This window comes from Macaca thibetana, chromosome 9 (assembly GCF_024542745.1).
Source record: "Macaca thibetana thibetana isolate TM-01 chromosome 9, ASM2454274v1, whole genome shotgun sequence".
NCBI lineage: Eukaryota > Metazoa > Chordata > Mammalia > Primates > Cercopithecidae > Macaca > Macaca thibetana.
This window is the reverse complement of record NC_065586.1, coordinates 93,645,778-93,670,824: the sequence shown is the minus strand read 5'-3', so window position 1 is coordinate 93,670,824 and position 25,047 is coordinate 93,645,778. Positions and strand designations below refer to the sequence as shown.

Below are 25,047 nucleotides of genomic sequence, written 5' to 3'. Positions count from 1 at the left end.
CTCTACTAAAAATACAATAATAATAATAATAATAATTAGCTGGGCATGGTGGCACACCTATGATCCCAGCTGCTCGGGAGGCTGAGGCAGGAGAATCGCTTGAACCCGGGAGGCGGAGGTTGTAGTGAGCTGAGATCGCAGTCCTGCACTCCAGCCTGGGCGACAGAACAAGAATCCGTCTCAAAAAAAAAAAAAGGGTATACAAACACTACCTTCAAAAGTGTAGAATGTACGGCCAGGCATGGTGGCTCATGCCTGTAATCCTAGGGGAGACCAAGGCAGGTGGATCACAAGGTCAGGAGTTCGAAACCAGCCTGGCTAACATGGTGAAACCCAATCTCTACTACAAAAAATTAGCCGGGCATGGGGGCAGGCGTCTGTAATCCCAGCTACTCGGGAGGCTGGGGCAAAAGAATCGCTTGAACCTGGAAGGTAGAGGTTGCAGTGAGCCAAGATCATGCCATTGCACTCCAGCCTAGGCAACAGGGCCAGACTCCATCTCAAAGAAAAAAAAAAGTGTAAAATGTAATGGTTGGAAGCATGGGCTTGGAAATCAGAGACATTTGAGTTTGAATTCAGTCTCCACGGTGAGCAGTTGTTTCAGACAAGTTACATAACCTCTCTAAGCCTCAGTTCCTTAACCTATAAAATGGAAATAATCATCCCATGAGACCAGCCTGGCCAACATGGTGAAACCCCGTCTCTTTTTTTTTTTTTTGAGACGGAGTCTTGCTCTGTAGCCCGGGCTGGAGTGCAGTGGCCGGATCTCAGCTCACTGTAAGCTCCGCCTCCCGGGTTTGCGCCATTCTCCTGCCTCAGCCTCCTGAGTAGCTGGGACTACAGGCGCCCGCCACCTCGCCCGGCTAGTTTTTTTTGTATTTTTAGTAGAGATGGGGTTTCACCGTGTTAGCCAGGATGGTCTCGATCTCCTGACCTCGTGATCCGCCCGTCTCGGCCTCCCAAAGTGCTGGGATTACAGGCTTGAGCCACCGCGCCCGGCCACCCCGTCTCTTAAAAATACAAAAATTAGCCAGCTGTATCGCCCAGGCTGGAGTGCAGTGGCACAATCTCTGCTCACCGCAACCTCTGCCTCCCAGGTTCAAGTGATTCTCCTGCCTCAGCCTCCTGAGTAGCTAGGACTACAGGCAAGGGCCACCACGTCCGGCTAATCCCCTAGGATTACAGGATGGTCTCGATCTGTTGACCTCATGATCCACCCACCTCGGCCTCCTAAAGTGCTGGGATTATAGGCATGAGCCACCGCGCCCAGCCTAGACATTGTTTTAAATGCATTGCATGGATTAACTCATGGAACCAGCTTTACAATATCCTGTGATTTGGAAACTGAGACCCAGGGAGGTAAAGGTAATATGCCCATTGTCATTCAGCTGGTAAATGGCAGAGCTGGGTCCAAATCCAGGCAGACTGTTTCCATGCTGTTTACACTATGTTGATTCTTATTAAATATCCCTATGAAATATGTCTCATATTCATCCCCTTTCTTTCATCTCCACTGATGCCACATGAAACTTTCAGGATGTGTTAGTTGCATTATTACAATAACTTCTGAGTTTGTTACTTTGCTTCTAATCTCTCACTGGTCATCTCTGAGTGTCACTGCCAGACTAATTTTCATAAAATACTGCTTGTAGTATGTCATTCCCCTGGCCCAGAAACTACATTTTATTTATTTATTTATTTATGTACTTACTTACTTATTTATTTATGTTTTGAGACAGGGTCTCTGTATTAACCAGGCTCAAGCAATTATCTTGCCTTAACCTCCCGAGTGCTGGGACCACAGACACTTGTCACCACACTCAACTAATTATAAATGCCATAAGAGTAGCAATCATGAGGCCGGGCGCGGTGGCTCAAGCCTGTAATCCCAGCACTTTGGGAGGCCAAGACGGGCGGATCACGAGGTCGAGAGATCGAGACCATCCTGGCTAACACGGTGAAACCTCGTCTCTACTAAAAAATACAAAAAACTAGCCGGGCGTGGTGGCGGGCGCCTGTAGTCCCAGCTACTGGGGAGGCTGAGGCAGGAGAATGGCGCAAACCCGGGAGGGGGAGCTTGCAGTGAGCTGAGATCCGGCCACTGCACTCCAGCCTTGGCGACAGAGCGAGACTCCGTCTCAAAAAAAAAAAAAAAAAAAAAAAAGTAGCAATCATGGCTTTTCAAGCCTGACAGAACCTAGCATCATGCTGTACTCACATTGTTTAAGAAATAAACATATGGATACACGGATTGATGTGCATGGTATTTAGGAAGATTTGCTCCAGTCTTGGCACTATATTTTATTTATTTATCTAGTGAACCAGAAATAAAATTCTAAGCCCCCCAACCAAATGAATGGGCTCCTCTTCTGGGCCAAGGGCATTCCTAAATTAACCTGAAAAACTAGTTGAGGCCATGATGAGAAGTGGGAGTCAGACATGCCTCATTATATTCTCCTCCTTTTGGAATTCAGGACCAGCATTTAACACTAAAGCAGATAGCCGGGCGCGGTGGCACACGCCTGTAATCCCAGCACTTTGGGAGGCCGAGGCAAGTGGATCACCTGAGGTCGGGAGTTCAAGACCTGGCTGACCAACATGGAGAAACCTGGTTTCTACTAAAAATACAAAATTAGCCAGAGCGGTGGCACATGCCTGTAATCCCAGCTACCTGGGAGGCTGAGGCAGGAGAATCGCTTGAACCTGGGAGGCGGAGGTTGAGGTGAGCCAAGATCGCGCCATTGCACTCCAGCCTAGGCAAAAAGAGCAAAACTCTGTCTCAAAAAAAACAAAAAACAAAAAACATTAAAGCAGAGAACTTAAGGTTGACACAGCAGACTCTTTGTAGCAATGATACCAGCATTGACAGACAGCAGACCCCATCTGTCATGATAGCAGGCAAAGGTGTCTTTTGTGGTAAAAATCTACATTCTGTAGAAAATCCCCTTCCCTTTCCAGGTCTTTTTCCTGATCCAGGAGAGAACTAACTAAGAGTCTGATACCTTTTTAAATCTGATAAGAAACACTGGCCAGGCATGGTGGCTCACGCCTGTAATCCCAGCACTTTGGGGGGCAGAGATGGGAGGATCGCTTGAGCCCAGGAGTTCAATACCAGCCTGGGCAACATGAGGAAACACCATCTCTACAAAATATACAAAAGTAAGCCAGGCATAGTGGAATGAACCAGTAGTCTCAGCTACTTAGGAGGTTGAGGTGGGAGGATCACTTGAGCCTGGGAGGTCAAGACTGCAGTAAGCCATGATCCAGCTACTGCACTCCCGACTGGGTGACAGAGGGAGACCCTGCCTCAAAACGAAGCAAAAAGCAAAGAAACATTTACAATCTATGCTCTCTGGAGCCTGCTACCTGTAGCCTTCTCTGCATAATAAAAACCTTGATTTCCACAATTCTGTGTGTGTGTGTGTGTGTGTGTGTGTGCATATCTTAGTAACAATTCCTTAACTTAACCCAGACATTCCCTTCTACGGGTTCCAGGTCTTTAAACTCTTTCAACCAATTGTCAATCAGGACATCTTTGAATCAACTTACATGCTGGAACCTGCCACCCCCACCTCCTTTCGGGACCAAGCCAATGTACATTTGACATGTATTGATTGATGTCTTATGTCTCCCTAAAATGTATAAAACCAAGCGGTGGCCCAACTATTTTGGACACACATTCTTAGGACCTTCTAAGGCTGTATCACGGTCATGTCCTTAACATTGGCAAAATAAACTTCTAAACTGAAACCTGTCTCAGATACTTTTTGGTTTGCAGTTTGTTTATTTGTTTGTTTATTTATTTGAGACAGGGTCTTGCTAGGTCGCCCAGGCTTGGGTACAGTGGCAGAATCATGGCTTACTGTGGCCTCAACCTCCTGGGCTCAACGGATCCTCCCACCTCAGCCTCCTGAGTAGCTGGGACTACAGGCACACACCACCAGGCTGGGTAATTTTTTTTTTTTTTTCCTATAGATACAGAGTCTTCCTGCATTGCCCAGGCTGATCTAGAACTCCTGGGCTCAAGCGATCCTCCTCTGCCTCGGTTTCCCAAAGTGTTGGGATTACAGATGTGAGCCACTGCGCCTGGCCAGGTACTATATTTTAAACAAAAAGAATCTAGGTAATGACAAGGACAGCACAAATTCCTATAACGAATGCAAAAGTGTCTTGATATCACAATGTCTAGCACAGAGTTATTGGAGGCTGTCCTGCCCAGCGCGTTACAATTTACAAAGCTGCTTCTCTGAAGCTAGATTTAGGATCTGTCTTAAACTCAGCAGTGGGGACTGGAGCAAGATCACAGCCGCTCGCGTTGATGGTCACTGTTGCTTCCGGCGCAGGTTTGGTTTTCTTTGGGGTTGCCATTTCAACTAGACGGCCTCGGGGTAGGCCAGATTTGGATCCTCTGTCTCATCTGCGTTGCAGAGGTGGGACCACCCCTCTTTCACATAGCTCCGGTTCGCAAACACTCCGCCCCGCACAAAGATGGCGCGGAGGCGGGCTGGGCCAATGCGGAGTGGCGTTGCTCCCGGTTGCCTAGGTAACAGCCAATGGGCAGCGGGAATTGTGCCCAGTGCGGTCGCCCGGGATGGCGGCGTCAAGTGGGGCAAGCGCTGGTGGAGGTGGCGGAGAGCAAGGTGGCAGCCGGGAACCCATCAGAGGAAAAGTCCGAGGAGCTGGAGCCCTGCGTCCAGGCGTGACGGTCATCCCGAAAGGCTAGTCCCAGGTTGGCTGGAGGCGCAGGAGGGAGGGGGCTGGGAAAGAGGATGATCGGCCAGGTGGGCACTGAGGAACCCAGCACGAGATGACCGGGCTGGGGGATGCGGCTCCACCTCGGATACGCTGACCCGAGGTCGGCTGCCTGTGGGGGACCCAAACCTGAACCCTTTAGTCTCCACCGCGGGGGTCGAGGCCCAGGAGAGCCGACTGGACTGGGGTTAGCGAGCAGGGGGTGGAGGGTTGCATCAGGGGAATTGGCAGACCCGTGGGAGCGTTAGACCCTGCCGGGCGGGAGAGCGGACCAGGATAGCAGGAAGCAACCGGGCGGGAACGTGAAAATGGGGTGCGAGAAGGTGTTACCTTGTTGTGGTCTAGGGCTTTGTTTTCCCTGGACCCGCCTTTATCTCGCTGGTGGAGAGAACTCCCACATATGGAAGCCTGGGGAATGGGATGCTTCAATTCGTTGATCGGGGGTATCCCTGCAGTCTAGCATCTCTGAACTGCTTAGGTACCAGCAGGAATAGCTGCTATATCGGAGTCCAGCCCAGGCATTCCCTTTCCCGTGAAATGGGATCGTATTTGGCAGTATTACTCCCTAGTCCCAATCACCCCCAGGTCAGGTCATCATCGCGTTTTGTTGTTGTTGTTGTTGCTGTTGTTGTTTTTTTAATATTCTTTTTGGCGCCAATTTTCTTCCCACTTTCTTCATTCTAACCATCCCACAGTCTTCCTAAACGAACCCTTCATATAGCAACGATACATTTCTTTACTTTTCACATGAGGAAAGAGGAGGTTAGACTTAACAATGAAAAACAGTTATTTCGATCTCCTTTTAAAACACCTAAAAAAGAATATTTAGGCCGGGCGTGGTGGCCCACGCCTGTAATCCCAACACTTTGGTAGGCCGAGGCGGGTGGATCACGAGGGCAGGATTTCAAGACTAGCTTGGCCAAGATGGTGAAACCCCGTCTCTACTAAAAATACAAAAATTAGCCGAGCGTGGTGGCGGGCGCCTGTAATCCCAGCTATCCAGGAGGCTGAGGCAGGAGAATTGCTTGAACCTGCGAGGCGGCGGTTGCAGTGAGCCGAGATCCTGCCCCAGCACTCCAGCATGGGGAACAGAGCAAAACTCCGTCTCATTAAAAAAAAAAAAAAAAAAAGAGTATTTGACTTTTTGTTCTAGGTTCTTAACAAGGTTAATCTTTGTTCATCAAAGCCTTCATTTTCTTCTCTTTAGGATTCTAAAAGCCTATGAACTGCTTTATTACTGAAATAATTTGACAAGACTGTTGTACCCTGGGAAGGGGGTTTTGGGGAGACATGTAGGTAGTTAGGGTGGCTGCCTCCAACCAGTATTCTCTAACTGGATCTCTCCCACCGCCCCATCCTTTTTGTTTGTTTGTTTGTTTGTTTGTTTTTCTTTTCTTTTCTTTTTCTTGAGATAAGGTCTGGCTCTGTTGCCCAGGCTGGAGTGCAGGTGTGGTGCAGTCACTGCTCACCCTGGCAGCCTCAAATTCTGGGCTCAAGCAATCCTCCTGCCTCAGCCTCCTGAGTAGCTGGGACTACAGGCATGCACCACCACATCCAGCTAATTTTTGAATTGTTTTGTAGAGATGAGGTCTCACTATGTTTCCCAGCTTGGTATTGAACTCCTGGGCTCAAGTGATCCTCTTGCCTCAGGCTCCCAACGTGCTAGGATTACAGGACTGAGCCATCATGCCTGGCCCTTTTCTTCTTTGTGTCAGTTGTTGTTTTTTTTTAATCCTCTTAAATTGGACACAGGTTACTGTGAATACAAAAATGTTCTTTAATAAGTTGATTTCTTAAAATTAGAAAAAGATAAATAGAACGGAAACAAAAATTCTCATTACTGTCTCAGAGTTCTGTTTGGAAATAAGAAAATAATAATAAAGAAATGTCTGGGGCAAAAGAAAATGAAGATAGCAGGAATGTAGTCTATAGTGCAGACTAATAGTGTATTGGTTTACAGGGACAGAATAGTAATTTTCTTTTATGTAAATGTTTGGACTGATCCTTTGCAACCAATCTATCAGGAGTGCAGAAAGGGTGAGTGTCTGTTTAGAAGTGTGAATCATCTTGGCTTGTGACTGGATTCCATGGGTATATTTGTAGCCTAAACCCCTAAGCCATATATTCTTTTTAAAAAGATGATTTGGATAACTGATACAAATACTGATTTGCATCTCTTATTAAAGTATTGGGCCGACACGGTGGCTCACACCTGTAATCCTAGCACTTTGGAAGGCTGAGGCAGGCATATCATTTGAGCCCAGGGGTTCAAGACCAGCCTGGGCAACATGGTGAAACCCTGTCTCTACCAAAAAATGCAAAACTTAGCTGGGTGTGGTGGCATATTCCTGTAATCCCAGCTACTCAGGAGGCTAAGGTGGGAGGGTGGCTTGAGTCCAAGAGGCAGAGGTTGCAGCGGCTGAGATGACGCCACTGCACTCCAGCTTGGATGACAGAGCCAGACTCTGCCACAAAAAAAAAAAAAAAGAAGAAGTATTGGGCTTTCAGTCTTCATCAGCACTGGCTGTATTTTGTTAAACTAGATTTGTCTCAATGACCATGGTTACTGGTGAAATTCCTTTTTAGGTCAGTAGCTGTGGTTAGTTATATTATATACTATATATATATTATTATATATATTATATATATAGTAGTATATATATATAGTAGCTGTGGTTAGTTATATATTATATATTAGCATGGTTAGTTATAAAAGTCATAAAATCCAGACAATGTCCCAAATAGTGACAATATCAACTATTTGGGCACATATGACAGTTTCTAGCCAAACGTATTCAACCATGGCCTGAGATCCATGGATTCTACGCATGTTCCCTTTCAGTAGCACTTCTGATTGTGGTCTTGGCAATGGACATCATTTTGGCAAGCATCTGCCAAGGGAATTTGCTACATGTCCCTAAATCAAAATGGAATGGAAGTTTGTAGTATGTACTGTTGGAAACCAATGGGACAGGATGGTGGCAGGGTTAGGTTGAAACATGGTATTCCAGTTATTATTGCCGTATAACAAATTACCCCAGAATTTAGCAGCTTAAAACACCCATATGGTGGCCGGACACGGTGGCTCACATCTATAATCCCAGCACTTTGGGAGGCCGAGGCGGGTGGATCATAAGGTCAGGATATCGAGACCATCCTGGCTAATACAGTGAAACCCTGTCTCTACTAAAAATACAAAAAATTAGTCAGGCGTGATGGCGAGCACCTGTAGTCCCAGCTAATTGGGAGGCTGAGGCAGGAGAATTGCTTAAACCCAGGAGGTGGAGCTTGCAGTGAGCAGAGATTGCGCCTCTGTACTCCAGCCTGGGCGACAGAGCAAGACTCCATCTCAAATAAATAAATAAATAAATAATACCCATATGATGCTCATGGATTCTGTGGGTAAGGGAATTTGGACCTGGCACCATGAGGAGGCCTCTTTCTGCTCCCTGATATGGGACGGAATGCAGGCTCAGTGACTGAGGGCTGGAATCATCTGAAGGCTGCTTCACTGATGCCTGGTACCTGAGATAGGATGATTCAAAGGTAAGGACAGCCAACTGGAGCACCAATATATGACTTTGCTGTGTGGCTTGGCTTTCAGTGTTAGCCTCTGGGTAGTCAGGCTTTTTATGTGGTGGCTTACATCTCCAAGTGTGAGTGTATCAGTGACAAGATGGAAGTTGCGTCACCCTTTATGATCTAACCTCAGAACACACCACCATTTTCTTTCGAGACAGAGTTTCGCTCTTGTTGCCCAGGCTGGAGTGCAATGGCACGATCTTGGCTCACCGCAACCTCTGCCTCCTGGGTTAAGCAGTTCTCCTGCCTCAGCCTCTCAAGTAGCTGGGATTACAGGCATGTGCCACCACACCCAGCTAATTTTGTATTTTTAGTAGAGATGGGGTTTCTCCATGTTGGTCAGGCTAGTCTTGAACTCCCAACCTCAGGTGATCCGCTCGCCTCGGCCTCCCGAAATGCTAGGATTATAGGAGTGAGCCACCATGCCCGGCCCACACCATCATTTTCATTGTGTTCTATTGGTCCAAGCAGTCACGAGCCTACTCAGATTCAAGGAAGGGGAGGTAGATTTCACTTTTTTTTTGAGACGGAGTCTTGCTCTGTTACCCAGGCTGGAGTGCAGTGGCGCAATCTCGGCTCACTGCAACCTCCACCTCCTGGGTTCACTCCATTCTCCTGCCTCAGCCTCCTGAGTAGCTGGGACTATAGGCGCTCACCACTATGCCCAGCTAATTTTTTGTATTCTTTAGTACAGACGGGGTGTCACTGTGTTAGCCAGGATGGTCTCGATCTCCTGACCTCGTAATCCGCCCGCCTTGGCCTCCTAAAGTGCTGGGATTACAAGCGTGAGCCACCACGCCCGGCCAGATTTCACTTTGTGATGGGTCAGCAGCCAGGTCAAATTGTAGACAAACATGTAAGACAGAAGATACTATTGCAAACATCTTGGAAATACAGTCTGCCACATTTGGTAATAACAAGGTAACCTTTTTGGTTTCATTGGCTTCCTTAAAATATTTAGGGTATAATCCCCAAGAGCTAATAGCATACTGAAGAAGTGGTTAGGGGCTGGGCGTGGTGGCTCATGCCTATAATCCCAGCACTTTGGGAGGCCAAGACAGGCAGATCACATGAGGCCAGAATTTGAGATCAGCCTGGCCAACATAGTGAAACCCCATCTCTACTAAAAATATTAAAATTAGCTGGGCATGCTGGCACACCTGTAATCCCAGCTACTCAGGAGGCTGAGGCACGAGAATCTCTTGAGCCTGGGAGGCAGAGGTTGCAGTGAGCCAAGATCACAACATTACACTCCAGCCTGGGTGACACTGTGAGACTCTGTCTCAAAAAAAAAAAAAACGTGGTTAGGTGTACAACTTGAGAACTAGTACTTTGTCCATAAATAACCCTCAAACTGGAGAAACGTTCCCTTCTTTCATCAATCTTCTACTGGTCCTCCCGGAACAAGGTAGAATGCCACTCTTTGGAAGCTTCACGTAGCCTTGAGAAAAAGTAAATAAATACAAGGCAGTACTTTCCCTGAGTCCGTGTGTAGTCAATATGACTCCTCAAATCCCACTGCAATAACTCTTTCCAAATTTTGAGTGAAAACAAGTTGGTTAACTGCTGCCAGACATCTAAAGGAAATACTTATAATCTTTTTATATAAATAGTGATTTTGTGTTTACGTTTTGGAATGGTTGTTTAATTATAAGATATAGTGGAAGATACAGTCCTTCAGATTCTAACTGACGTGCTTTGAAGGAATGAAACTTCAACCATAAGCTGACTTTTAGTGCTGTGACTTAGTTCTGGGAAGAGCTGAAGATTGCCTGATCAAAATGCCTGTCTGTACTGGAGTTTTCTTCTGCTGTTCTGATGGAAAACTGCTTCTCATGCTCTCATTAATGTTATATTTGCAATGGAGTCATGTTGGCCTCTACCCCAGCACACTCTGATGCTGGGCTGGTGATAAGAGACTTGTGAGCCTGAAATTGGATGCTGACCTTGTGGGACATTGATAGGACAGAGATGACATGACAAGTACCAGCATCCCCTCTCAGAAAATAGCTCCCACAGGTTTGGAGGTAGTTGACTACAAGAAAATAATGGTCCTTGCCTCGGATATCTTCTGTGTGAGAGATACTGGAAATGGAATGTTTGACTGATAACTGAAGAAGGGAGAAAGTTCTATGGGAGTGGCCCCCAAACATCTCAAGAAGAGTCTCCACAAGGTTGCCCTTCATTTAGGCGAGAAATGAATCTTTTCTCTTATTTGGGTGAGAGCACAGGGATTCTTAGAACTCATCTGTCCTCATGGCTGGGACAGAGCCAGGGTATAGAAGATGTCGTTGAGCCCTGCTGTGGTCAGGCCTAGCTGTTTTCACATCAGACCATGTCTGGGTTTTTGGTGTCTGTATCAAAAATCATTATGTTCTGGCTAGGCATGGTAGCTCACGCCTGTAATCCAGCACTTTGGGAGGCCAAGGCAGGCAGATCACATGAGGCCAGGAGTTCGAGACCAGCCTGGCCAAAATGGTGAAACCCTGTCCTACTAAAAATACAAAAAGTAGCCAGGTGTGGTGGTGGGCACCTATAATCCCAGCTACTCAGGAGGCTGAAGCAAGAGAATTGCTTAAACCCAGGAGACGAAGGTTGCAGTGAGCTGAGATGGAGCCACTGCACTTCAACGTGGGTGACAGAGTGAGAGTATCTCAAAAAAAAAAAAAAAAAAAAAAAAAAAAAAAAGGTTATCAGGTCCCTCTGCTGAAGCTACTCAGCAGTCACCAGCACCAGTCTCCATTAAACAAACAAACAAACAAAAATAAGGCCGGGTACGGCGGCTCACGCCTGTAATCCCAGCACTTTGGGAGGCCAAGGCGGGAGGATCACCTGAGGTCAGGAGTTCAAGACCAACCTGGCCAACATGGTGAAACCCTGTCTCTACTGAAAATACAAAAATTAGCTGGGTGTGGTGGCAGGGGCCTGTAATCCCAGCTACTTGGGAGGCGCTGGGGCAAGAGAATCGTTTGAACCCAGGAGGCAGAGGTTACAGTGAGCCGAGACCACACCATTGCACTCCAGCCTGGGCAACAGGAACGAAATTCTGTCTAAAAAAAAAAAAAAAAAAGCCAGGCACAGTGGCCCACACCTGTAACCACAGCACTTTGGAAGGCTGAGATGGGTGGGTCACCTGAGGTCAGGAGTTCAAGACCAGCCTGGCCAACATGGTGAAGCCCTGTCTCTACTAAAAATACAAAAATTAGCCAGCCATGGTGATGGTCCCCTGTAATCCCAGCTATTCGAGAGACTGAGGCAGGAGAATCACTTGAACTCGGGAGATGGAGGTTGCAGTGAGCCGAGATTGCGCCATTGCACTCCAGCCTGGGTCACAGAGCAAGACTCCGTTTCAAAAAAAAAAAAAAAAAGAGAACAAGCATCAGAATATATTATTTATTATTATTATTATTATTATTATTATTATTATTATTGAGTCAGAGTCTTGCTCTGTCACCCAGGCTGGAAACCAGTGGCATGATCCTGGCTTACTGCAAACTCTGCCTCCCAGGTTCAAGTGATTCTCCTGTCTCAGCCTCTCAAGTAGCTGGGATTACAGGCGACCATCACCACACTTGGCTAATTTTTGTGTTTTTAGTAGAGACAGGGCTTCACCACGTTGGCCAGGCTGGTCTTGAACTCCCGACCTCAGGTGATCCACCCATCTTAGCCTCCCAAAGTGCTGGGATTACAGGCGTGAGCCACTGTGCCCGTCTGCTTGTTCTCATAAAAAAAACCAAAAAGTCATGAGGCTGGGTGTGGTGGCTCATGCTTATAGTCCTAGCACTTTGGGAGGCCAAGGCCAGAGATTGCTTGAGACTAGGAGTATGAGATTAGCCTGGGCAACATAGTGGGACACCATCTCTACAAAGAAGTTAATTAGTCAGGCATGGTGGTGTGTGCCTATAGTCCTAGCTACTACGGAGGCTGGGGCAGGAGGGTTGTTTGAGCCCACAAGTTCGGGGTCGCAGTGAGTTATGATCATGCCATTGCACACCAGCATGGGCAACAGAGCGACACACTGTCTCCTTAAAAACAAAAAATCGGGCCGGGTATGGTGGCTTACGCCTGTAATCCCAGCACTTTGGGAGGCTGAGGCGGGCGGATCACGAGGTCAGGAGATTGAGACCATCCTGGCTAACATAGTGAAACCCTGTCTCTATTAAAAATACAAAAAATTGGCCGGGCGCGGTGGCTCAAGCCTGTAATCCCAGCACTTTGGGAGGCCGAGACAGGTGGATCACGAGGTCAGGAGATCGAGACCATCCTGGCTAACACGGTGAAACCCCGTCTCTATTAAGAAATACAAAAAACTAGCCGGGCGAGGTGGCGGGCGCCTGTAGTGCCAGCTACTCGGGAGGCTGAGGCCGGAGAATGGCGTAAACCTGGGAGGCGGAGCTTGCAGTGAGCTGAGATCCGGCCACTGCACTCCAGCCTGGGTGACAGAGCGAGACTCCGTCTCAAAAAAAAAAAAAAAAAAAAAAAATACAAAAAATTAGCCTGGCGTGGTGGCAGGCACCTGTAGTCCCAGCTACTCGGGAGGCTGAGGCAGGATAATGGTGTGAACCCGGGAGGCAGAGCTTGCAGTGAGCCGAGATGGTGCCACTGCACTCCAGCCTGGGTGACAGAGTGAGACTCCGTCTCAAAAAAAAAAAAAAACCTTTATGACAGAAGGCCAAAATGCAAATATCCTGTAGGATGTTGACAAAGAGCGGATGGTAGCAATTATAGTTTGTTTTTCCTCTACTTAGTATTCAGCTCTTTAGTCAAAATTGCTGAGATTTTCTTTTTCAGAGTGTTGTTTGAATTACATTGGTAGCAATTTTTACTGAGGAAAGACCTAGAGAAGTTTTCATTACAGTAAGTATATGTGTGAGTTTAAGTGTAAAACTTTGAAAGAGGAAAAGAAACTAACATTTAGTGGACGGACCCTGGCAGTGTTCTAGGTACTTAGTGTGTGTCATTTTCTTTCTTTTATTTTTCTTTCCTGTCACCCACTGACTCTCAGATATTTAACTGAGTCCACCTGCCAGCTCTGTGAAATACATATATTATCTCCACTTTACAGATGAGGAGACTGAGATTTAGAGATGCTTAAATACCTTGCCCATAATTATACAGTGAACTCAGATTTGAACTCAAGTCCTTCTGTGCTCAGAGTCTACAACACCACCGGATTATCCTGGGAGGCCAGATAGGATAGGATGGTATGAGTTAGCAAGTTAGTGCAAGAACTTGCGCCAGCAAGGCCAGCTGTCAGAGCTCTGATTCTAACTTTCACATGTTAGTTTCCACATGTTAAAGTATGACCTTAGTTAATTTACTTATCCTCTCTGCACCTTAGTTTCCTCATCCCTAAAGTGGAACTAATAATAATACCCACCCCAAAAAGTTGTTGTGAGATGAAATTAGATAACATTTTAAAAACACTGATGCTCATGCTGGGCGCGGTGGCTCACGCCTGTAATCTCAGCACTTTGGGAGGCCGAGGCGTGTGGATTACCTGAGGTCAGGAGTTTGAGACCAGCCTGACCAACATGGTGAAACCCCATCTCTACTAAAAACACAAAATTAGCCAGGCGTGGTGGCGCATGCCTATAATCCCAGCTACTTGGGAGGCTGAGGTGGAGGTTGCAGTGAGCCGAGATTGTGCCATTGCACTCCAGCCTGGGAAATAAGAGTGAAACTCCGTCTCAAAAACAAAACAAAACAAAAAACACTGATGCTCACACCAGTGGAAGCTGATGAGGAAGAATCACTTGAGGCCAGGAGTTCAGGACCAGTCTAGGCACCATAGCAATATCCATCTCAACAAAAAATTTGAAAAGTAGCTGGGTGTGTTGGCACACACCTCTAGTCCCAGCTACTGGAGAGGATGAGGTGGGAGGCTCACTTGAGCCCAGAAGTTTGAGACTGCAGTGAGCTATAATCATACCACTGCATTCCAGGCTGGGTAACAGTGAGACCCCATCTCTTAAAACAAACAGCACTGATGGAACACAATAAGAGGTCAGTAAATGTTAGCTTCTGTTATAAAGGTATTTCAGACAGTTTCTCTGGGGTTAGTGCAATTGATTATTAGAGAGGGTTGTGCCACCTGAATTGGAATATAAATAATCTAGCACTGTCCACCATGACAATGTGGAGAAAGTAAATTTAACATATGTGTTGTTTTAGTTGAATATTTAAAGCATCACTTTTGTATAAAATATACCAGACCCCTTTTGCGCTATGAAACTATGGAACCCATTCTTTGGAACTCCATCTTGACTGGATGAGGTTTTGGCTTCCCTGGGTCTTGAAGAAAAAGGAAGCTAGCTGTTGGCACCAGGCCCCCAAGATTTAAGAATCTTGTGGCCAGGAGTGGTGGCTCATGCCTGTAATCTTAGCACTTCAGGAGGCCAAGGCGGGCGGATCATGAGGTCAGGAGATCGAGACTATCCTGGCTAATGTGGTGAAACCCCGTCTTTACTAAAAAATACAAAAAGTTAGTGGGGTGTGGTGGCAGGAGCCTGTAGTCCCAGCTACTGGGGAAGCTGAGGCAGGAGAATGGCGTGAACCCAGGAGGCAGAGTTTGCAGTGAGCCGAGATCGCGCCACTGCACTCCTGCCTGGGCGACAGAGCAAGACTCAGTCTCAAAAACAAACAAACAAACAAAAAAAAAAAAACCCATCTTATTTTGAGCTGGGAGCAGTGGCATGCACCTGTAGTTCCAGCTACTCAGAAGGCTAAGAGGGGATTGGAGGATCTCTTGAACCTAGGAGTTCAAGTCCCGTCTGGGTAACATAATGAGACCCTGTCTCTAAAAGAAAAAAGAATTCTTTCCTGTTTGTCTGCCAAGTCTGGCCCCAGTACTCTGAGGAAAATGTGTCCTTGTCCTATTGGAACTTAGTCAGATGCCTCAGGGTCAGACTCTAGGTTACTTACTAATCAGAGGGGACTTTTTTTCCCCTTTCTTTCCTTTTTCTGAGACAGGGTCTCATTCTGTCACCCAGGCTGCAGTGGCGCTATCATGACTTACTGCAGCCTCAGACTCCTGGGCTCAAGCAATTGTCCCTGCTCAGCCTCCCAAAGTGCTGGAATTACAGGCATGAGACACCATGCTTGGTTGATAGAGGACTTTTCAATAGTGATTTATAGTTCAGAGAACTTTTCACACACAGTATTTCCGTTTATTGTAGTAGTAGGCCCCAAGCTTTGAAGTAAGGATTTAATGATGTGCTTATTAAAACTGCAGGTTCCCGGGCTCTAACTATACAGAATCTGATTCAGTAAGTCTGAGTTTGGGCCTAGGAATCTGCATCGTCAAAATCACTGGAGAAAACATTGTATTGCTTAGATCTGGAAAAGATGAGGAGGTAGCTGTGTGTGCCTGTAGTCCCAGCTACTCTGGAGACTGAGGTGACGGGATCCCTTGAATCCAGGAGTCTGAGGTTACAGTGAGCTACGATTTTGCCACTGCACTCTAGCCTGGGTGACAGAGCAAGACCCTGTCTCTAAAAAATAAATAGATAAGTAAATGAAAGATGAAGGGATGAATGAAAAGACCTAGGGAATTAAAAAAGAAATAGGGCCTGTATTTTTTAGTATATCAAATGACATGCTATTTGCCTCTGTTTATATTTAATGATTTTGGGGTTATCTTAATTCCCTTCTTCTTCTTCTTTTTTTTTTTTTTTTTTGAGACAGGGTTTCCCTCTGTCACCCAGGCTGGAGTGTAGTGGCGTGATCTTGGCTCACTGCACCTCTGCCTCCTGGGTTCAAGCGATCCTTCCACCTCAGCCTCCCAAGTAGCTGGGACTACAGGAACGCGCCACCACACCCGGCTAATTTTTTAAATTTTTTGTAATTTTGGTAGAGATGGGGTTTCACCATGTTGCCCAGGCTGGTCTCAAACTCCTGAGCTCAAGTGGTCTGCCAGCCTCAGCCTCCCAAAGTGCTGGGATTATAAGCTTGAGCCACTGTGTAGTTCCCTTCTTATAGGATATCCTTCAATACATCTTTTCACCACTAGTGTGAAGCCATATCTAGCCAGTCCCCAAATATTACTGATGGTTTTCCTATGATGTATCCATCCTAGTTGTTCCTTCTGCTCCCATTATACGGTGATCTCCCAGACTCATGCCTGAATGTATCAGTAATATACTTTTTTTTTTTCTGGGTAATAACACACCACCAGAAAACACAGTGGCTTGAAACAATAACCATTTGTTTATCCTGTGAGTCTGTGGTCGCTAGTTTGGGGCTGGGCTCAGAAGGGCAGTTCTTCTGGTCTTGCCTGAGCTATTTGTTCATCTGTGGCCAGCTGGGATAGGGTCTCACCATCCAGTAGACTAGATTGGGCTTATTTACACGGGGGCAGAACAGGTCCAAGTATAGCAAGAGGGCAAGCCTAGTGCACAGGTGCTTTGCAGACCTCTGCTAGATCACCTTTGCGAACATTCCATCATCCAGAGCAAGTCACATAGCCAACCCAGATCCAGAGGGTGGAGGAATAAATAAACTCTGCCTCTCTTTTTTTTCAGACAGAGTCTCACTGCGTCGCCCAGACTGGAATGCAGTGGTGCGATCTCGGCTCACTGCAACCTCTGACACCCGAGTTCAAGCAATTCTTCTGTATCAGCCTCCCGAGTAGCTGGGATTACAGGCACCCACCACCACGCCCTGCTAATCTTTTGTATCTTTAGTAGATATAGGGTTTCGCCATGCTGGCCAGTCTGGTTCAGGTGATCCACCCGCCTTGGCCTCCTAGAGTGCTGGGATTACAGGCATGAGCCAACCGCACCTGGCCAACTCTGTCTCTTAATGGGAGGATCTACCTTGTCACATTGTAGGGTCATGAACGGAGGGAGAATAACTCTGCCCATTTTTACAATCTGCTGCATTATCATATTTCCCTTCCTTGCAAGCTTTTCTGACTATGGACTTGCTGCTTCAATTCATCCCACTTCACGCTACCACATTCATTTTCCTTACACACTGCCTTCATCATATTACATCCTGGTTCACAAACCTGCAGAGGCTGCCTCTTTTCCTCCATCATGTGCTGTAAACTCTTACGCCCAGCTTTCAAAGGTCTCTTTAAGTTAGCCTGAGCTAAAAGCAGAGGCTATGCTGTACAGGGAAAAAGGACTAGCATAGTCAGGGGAGGCTGCCAACAAACTCGATTACCTCTCTGGGCTTCTATTTCTCCTATAAAATGAGAGGTTGGACTAAATCCTTGAGGTTCTTTTCAGATGTATTTATTTATTTATTTATTTATTTATTTATTTAGAGACAGAGTCTTGCTTTGTCACCCAGGCTAGAGTGCAGTGGTGTGATCTCAGCTCACTGCAACCTCTGCCTCCCGGGTTCAAGCAATTCTCCTGCCTCAGCCTCCTGAGTAGCTGGAATTACAGGCGCCTGCCACCATACCTGGCTAATTTTTGTATTTTTAGTAGAGATGAGGTTTTACCATGTTAGCCAGGCTGGTCTCGAACTCCTGACCTCGTGATCTGCCCACCTCAGCCTCCCAAAGTACTGGGATTACAGGTGTGAGCTACCATGCATGCCCAGTCTATTTTTTATTTTTTTATTTTTTTTATTTTTTATTTTTTTATTTTTTTTGAGACAGAGTCTCACTCTGTCACCCAGGCTGGAGTGCAGTGGCCGGATCTCAGCTCACTGCAAGCTCCGCCTTTTGGGTTCACGCCATTCTCCTGCCTCAGCCTCCCGAGTAGCTGGGACTACAGGCGCCCGCCACCTCGCCCGGCTAGTTTTTTTTTTGCATTTTTTAGTAGAGACGGGTTTCACCGTGTTAGCCAGGATGGTCTCGATCTCCTGACCTTGTGATCCGCCCGTCTTGGCCTCCCAAAGTGCTGGGATTACAGGCTTGAGCCACCGCGCCCAGCTTATTTTTTATTTTTTAATTTTACTTTTTTTTTTTTTTTTTTGAGACAAAGTCTGGATCTGTCGCCCAGGCTGGAGTGCAGTGGCGCGATCTCGGCTCACTACAACCTCTGCCTCCCGGGTTCACACCATTCTTCTGCCTCAGCCTCCCGAGTAACTGGGACTACAGGCGCCCGCCACCACGCCTGGCTAATTTTTTGTATTTTTAGTAGAAACAGGGTTTCACAGTGTTTGCCAGGATGGTCTCGATCTCCTGACCTTGTGATCCTCCCGCCTCGGCCTCTCAAAGTGCTGGGATTACAGTAATTTTACATTTTTGACATGAGGTCTTGCTATGTTGCCCAGGCTGATCTTGAACTCCTGGGCTCAAGTGATCCTCCCACCTCAGCCTCCCAAAATGCTGGGATTACAGGTATGAGTCACTACACCAGGCCTGTCTTCAACTTTAAGATTGTGGCTACATGTACCTACGCAGGCTTATTTCCTATTACTCCCCAAATAAACCCTCAACTGTAATGAGACCAGGCTTCTTATTTTGCAATGGAACATCTCGTGTTCACATTGCCCTTAGAGTGTTCCTTGCCCTTTGAGTGTTGGTTCCCCATGTTTTCCTTTTTTTTTTTTTTTGAGACAGAGTCTTGCTCCATCACCCAGGTTGGAGTAACAGTGGTGTGATCTCGGTTCACTGCAACCTCCGCCTCTCAGGTTTAAGTGATTCTCCTGCCTCAACCTTCTGAGTAGCTAGGATTACAGGCTCCCGCCACCATGCCCAGCTAATTTTTGCATTTTTAGTAGAGACGGGATCTCACCACATTGGCCAGGCTGGTCTCAAACTACTGACCTCAGGTGATCCCGCCCACCTCGGCCTCCCAAAGTGTTGGGATTATAGGCGTGAGCCACTGCCCCTGGCCTGTTCCCTGTGTTTTCTGATTCTGGAATTGTTCTTTGCCTTCTCCACTGCTTGTCTGCTTGTTTTAAATTCTGGCCATCTCATGTCTTTGTTAATCTCTGCCATCCAAGTTGGCACTTAATCACATTATCTCTCGCATAAATCAGTGTTTCAATTGTTAGTCTTATTAACTAGATTATAAACTCGTCAAGGGAAGATACTCTATTTTATACATCAACTGAGCACGTAGTAGGTATCAAGTAAATATTTGTAGATTAATCCTCCATTTCCATCCCAGGTCATAGAAAATAGGAACTGGCTGAAAACTTTTAAGATAAGCAGGAGGATGAGAGCACCTGGGCAGAGGTGGAGTTGATGGTGCTGGTGGTTGTTGGAGACATGGGTATTTTGGTTAAATGCACCTAAGGCAGCGTACACTTACCAGGCTGGTGGCCTTTAGAATGTATCTACAAAATTGCTTTGCAGTCCTTTCCTCCTGCCATTCCATGACACTGGTTCTCCTCTGCTTATTTCCTACAGTTTTCATCCTTTTATCCTGTAATCTGTCACCATGACCCTGACAAAAGGTTCCTTCACCTACTCCAGTGGGGAGGAATATCGTGGCGAATGGAAGGAGGGTGAGAAGGACCCCTGGGGAGTGTCCAATGATGAACACTTCATTTGCTGGAGGACAAATACATCAGCATATGTAGCCAGCTTTATGGGTTTTCATTTTCAACTCCAGGATTTAATTCCACATAGTGCCTGCCTTTCCTTTATTCCATTTTAGGATTAAATAAAGGAATTCGAAAATGCTATTTTTAATTCAACCTCCAGGAATGAGTTATATCTTTCTGGTTTTTTGTTTGTTTGTTTGTTTGTTTTGAGATGAGGTCTTGCTCACTGTGTTGCCCAGACTGGAGTGCAATGGTGCGATCTCGGCTCACTGCAACCTCTGCCTCCCGGGTTCAAGCGATTCTCGTGCCTCAGCCTCCCGAGTAGCTGGGATTACAGGCACCTGCCACCATATCCGGCTAATTTTTGTATTTTTAGTAAAGATGGGTTTCACCATGTTGGCCAGGCTGGTCTCCAACTCCTGACCTCAGGTGATCTGCCCACCTTGGCCTCCCTAAGTGCTGGGATTACAGGCATCAGCCACCATACCCTCTCTTTTAAGCGTTTTGTATTTATCATCTTATTTAATCCTCATGACAACCTTATCAGGTAGGCACATACTATTATTATTCCCATTTAACAGATGGGGAAATTGAGGCAAGGAGAAGCTAAGTAACTTACTCAAGATCACAGAACTCTAAGTGGTAGAACAAGAAGGCAAACACAGCAGGCAGCCTGACTCAGTGTCCTCAACATCTAACTACACTGCCTCTCTGAGGAAAAGAAAACCAGTACCCCATTAGCACCTTAAAGCTGCTGGGCAAATCTAACAGCCTGATTGGCAGCACTGGTTTGAGCTTCATTACGTCATTGGGGCTGTGCTTACTCTCTGAACTGACCAGAAAACAGAGCAAGATGTTGCAGGAGTAATCATGCCTTTCAAACAGAATTCAGGGGAGTTCTTGTGGTGGATACAGCCCACCCAGTAGAGCCTCAGAAAGTCTCTCCTCTAACAGGCCACATTAGAGGGGACACCAGGTATTTGAAAACCAGGAAGAAAGGCGTGGGATTGAAGGAGGCAAGGTCACATCACACCTGTACAATTTCTCAAGACTCAGTAATTTAGGGCAGGCACAGTGGCTCACACCTGTAATCCCAACACTTTGTAATCCCAGCTACTGGGGAGGCTGAGGCAGGAGAAACACTTAAACCCAGGAGGCGGAGGTTGCAGTGAGCCAAAATCGCACCACTGCACTCCAGCCTGGGTGACAGAGCGAGACTCTGTCTCAAAAAAAAAAAAAAAAAGAAGAGAGGCTGGCACATAGTAAAGGCACTATAAATATAGATGTTAGCTATTGTTATTTACTTATTTATTTTTTTGAGACGTGTTGCCCAAGCTGGAGTTCAATGGCATGATCTCGGCCCACTGTAACCTCCGCCTCCTGTGTTCAAGGGATTCTCCTGCCTCAGCCTCCTGAGTAGCTGGGTTACAGGAGCACAACACCACCACCATGCCCAGCTAATTTTTTGTTGTTTTAATAGAAACAGGGTTTCACCATGTTAGCCAGGCTGGTCTTGAACTCCTGACCACAGGTGATCCACCTGCCTCCTCGGCCTCCCAAAGTGCTAGAATTACAGGCGTGAGCCACTGCACCCAGCCAGCTATTGTTTGTTTTTTTGAGACAGAGTCTCGCTCTTGTTGCCCAGGCTGGAGTGCGGTAGCCCGATCTCGACTCACTGCAACCTCCGCCTCCCGGGTTCAAGTGATTCTCCTGCCTCAGCCTGCCGACTAGCTGGGACTACAGGCACGCGCCACTGCACCCAGCTAATTTTTATATTTTTAGTAGAGACGAGGTTTCACCATGGTGGCCAGACTGTCTTGATCTCTTGACCTCATGATCCACCCACCTTGGCCTCCCAAAATGCTGGCACTACAGGCATGAGCTACTGCGCCTGGCCAGCTGTTGTTATTTTTAAGTGCTCTCTTATTCATACTTGGGTAGACCTGCTGTAATCTGTAGTGATAAGATGGGAAGGCCCCAGGAGCCAGGTTTTCCCAGTGCCTGACTCTGGCTAATAATCCTCTGCCCTGCTAATGTCACTGCTTCTCTTGTTTTCTTTGTGGGTAGGGTGATGGCAGGTAAGGGATGCTAGAAGAGTAAGAAGGGACCCTGAAACTGCCTCCTTCCAACCTGACACCTGTCCTTCTCTTTGTTCAGGCCGCAGGCATGGTTTTGGTCAACTGATGTTTGCAGATGGTGGCACCTACCTGGGTCATTTTGAGAATGGGCTCTTTAATGGCTTTGGGGTATTGACCTTCTCAGATGGTTCAAGGTGGGTATGAGGTCATTCCTTTCTTAGCCTTAAATAAGGGAGGGTCTGACATAAAAATGGGACACTGGTAAATATCTGGTCAATCCTGAGCTTGTCTCACTCCCTGCAGAACACAGATGAGGACTAAGTAGTCCTTTTTATTGGTTATTTTTTAAGTGGACCTAAAATTTGAAATGTCAACCAAGTGAGTGACTTTCCACCCCACTCCCATTCCCGTCCTATCTTCTTTCGTTGAGATCAGGGCTTCATGGCATATATACTCTGATCCTTCTCTGCTGGCTGGGACTAGATGGGGTAGATGGAGCTATGTGACAGGTGGAATCGGCTTGCTCCTTGGCATTATTAAATAACAGAGATCCGCAGCTGCTCAACTCCATTAATCTGGACAGCTAACTTCCCACTGAAGGCTAACTTCCCACTGAAGGCTAACTTCCCACTGAAGGCTAACTTCCCACTGAAGGCTAACTTCCCACTGAAGGCTAACTTCTGGTGTTTCTGCAGGTATGAGGGGGAGTTTGCCCAGGGCAAGTTTAATGGCGTCGGAGTCTTCATTCGATACGACAACATGACGTTTGAGGGGGAATTTAAAAATGGCAGAGTAGATGGTTTTGGTAAGTTGCAGCCCAGCAGGGTGGGTGACGTAGGTGGGCATAATATGGGTGGAAATATACCTGTTTCGTTTTAATCCTGCGGGGGTCCAGCAATCCATAGCGGCCATCCCTGACGCCTATCCATTGAACTCACCAATAGAGTGCTCCTGAGTAGAGCTGCGAGTTTTTCTCTTCTTCAGCCTCAACATATCAAGCTCACCTTTGAGACATTAACGCCATTGTTACTCCCATGTTTTCTCTGCCCTCCTCAAGGCCTGCTGACTTTCCCCGATGGTTCTCATGGAATCCCCCGCAATGAAGGTCTCTTTGAGAACAACAAGCTGCTGCGGCGTGAGAAGTGTTCTGCCGTCGTTCAGCGGGCCCAGAGCGCCTCCAAGTCAGCCAGAAATCTCACTGCCTGACAGCGCGGCGGGCACCAGCTGACAAGTATTGGGTAAAGCCAGTGCGTCCCTTGTTGACTCGAGGTGAACAAATGAACCAGAGCTGAGATGAGTTGACAATGACAGTGGAGCAGAGGTCTTGTATGTGCCCTGTCACCTGCCATTCCAGAACTGGACCGCAGAAAAGTGCTGAGGATGCTGGCCAGCGGACGCTGCTCAGTCATTGGTGGTTCTGTCTTTCCCTGACCCTTGTGTGCTGGAGGACAGAGGAACCGCCTCTTCTCACTGTTGATACTCTGTTCCTAAGACCTCGGGTTACCCAGTGCAGCCTGCTGTGACCCTTCTGCTTCATTTTCTGCCAAGTGATACAGAACCTTCATTCTGCTGCTTTTGGGGCAGGTGATTCTACCCCACCTTAGGGCCAGTGCTCTGTGCCACCCTGGAGAAACAGGAAAAAGATAGGGGTGGCTCAGTGGAGCAGCCCTGTGAAAGTCAAGGCCAGAGCTTTTCTTTTTAAATTTTATTATTATTATTATTATTATTATTATTATTATTTTTTGAGATGGAGTCTCACTCTGTCATCCAGGCTAGAGTGCAGTGGCGCAATCTCGTCTCACTGCAACCTCCACCTCCCAGGTTCAAGCGATTCCCCTGCCTCAGCCTCCTGAGTAGCTGGGACTACAGGAGTGCGCTACCACACCCGGCTAATTTTTGTATTTTCTTAAGTAGAGATGGGGTTTCACCATGTTGGCCAGGCTGGTCTCGAACTCCTGACCTTGTGATCCACCCACCTCGGTCTCCCAAAGTGCTGGGATTACAGGCGTGAGCCACCACGCCCAGCCTTTTATTTTATTATTATAAAAAAATGAGCCAGGTCTTGCTATGTTGCTCAGGCTTGTCTCAAACTCCTGGGCTCAAGCGATGCTCCTGCCTGGGCCTGCCAGAGTGCTAGGATTGCAGGTGTGAGCCACTGTGCCTGGCTGGCAGAGCTTTTCCGTATGTTACTCCTCATGCTAGTTAGAATCATAGCTCCAGGCTTTCACTTGGTCTGATCAGACTGGTATTCATTCCTGCCTATGCCCTTGAGAAGGATTCGGTAAGAGTGCTATTTCCTCCTCCCTTTAGAAGACAGACTGTCTTCCTTCACCAAGTTACAGCAGATAATCCCCATGTGTGTGCCTCTCTCCTTCCTTAGATGGGGAACAGGATCCCTTTTTGGGGCAGTCAAGAAAAAAACTCACGTAAACAGTAATCTTACTAATTGTATATGTGACTAACTCCAGGGAAAAGGGTAGAATATTTAGGCCAGTTCAGGCCCTACCATGGAGTGAACTGAATTCATAGGGATGGCTTGGGCTGACACAGTTTCTTCCCAGTGGACCGATAAATCAGACTCACCCAAACCCCTGGGGTTTTGGTAGAACTAGACCTACTCTAGGACTGTAGGGAACTAAAGGAGCATTTGGCTCACTGTAGCTCTTCTATCATGAGCCTTGACCGTCAGGCCGCAGTCAGACCTTACTGATGGGATCTCTGCAGTTTATCACGGAGGCCTCCCGTTACCCTGGTACCCAAATACGTCCCCCACCTCTAGCCCCCTAGCCTCACACTAAATGTCTCCTCAACAGCAGATGGTGGTGGAAGTTATAGCCGTGTGCCTCTATTTATTCTCTGAATTGTACTGTAGAAAAAGGTGTTTATAAAGAATAAAGAAATCACCAGAACTGCCTATACCTAGTTTTCTTGACTTTCTGGCCCTGTGTCTTCATGAATATCAACCCATTTGCTGTTTGTAAAAGTTAATCAGATTAGCCCTTGGAACTGACCCTGCACACTTTACTATATCAAGTCATTTAATTTTCTCAGCCTCTACAGAGGAGGACATAGGAATTTTTTTTTCTTACTTGAATCAGACAATCTCAGGCTGCCACAACTAGTAGGTGGCACAGCTGGGTGGGATTTGTAACCAAGTCTTTCTGACTCCGTCTCCCTTTACTGG

At 46.9% G+C, this 25,047-nt stretch overlaps 2 protein-coding genes across 3 annotated transcripts in view; both read left to right on the top strand.

The window, feature by feature from the left end:
• MMS19 (MMS19 homolog, cytosolic iron-sulfur assembly component) overlaps window positions 1-25,047 on the top strand; it is a 458,727-nt gene that overhangs the window by 285,671 nt on the left and 148,009 nt on the right. The window lies entirely within an intron of this gene.
• On the top strand, window positions 4,290-24,779 carry MORN4 (MORN repeat containing 4). Of its 2 annotated transcripts, XM_050802949.1 has the most exons (5): window positions 4,614-4,729; window positions 19,649-19,746; window positions 21,943-22,057; window positions 22,559-22,668; window positions 22,921-24,779. In XM_050802949.1, the coding sequence occupies exons 2-5, from the start codon at window positions 19,680-19,682 to the stop codon at window positions 23,067-23,069; spliced, it is 441 nt and encodes a 146-aa protein (XP_050658906.1). In that variant the 5' UTR covers window positions 4,614-4,729; window positions 19,649-19,679; the 3' UTR covers window positions 23,070-24,779. The 2 variants fall into 2 exon arrangements, with proteins under 2 accessions (XP_050658905.1, XP_050658906.1); XM_050802948.1 differs by lacking the exon at window positions 19,649-19,746 and having other exon boundaries at window positions 4,290-4,729.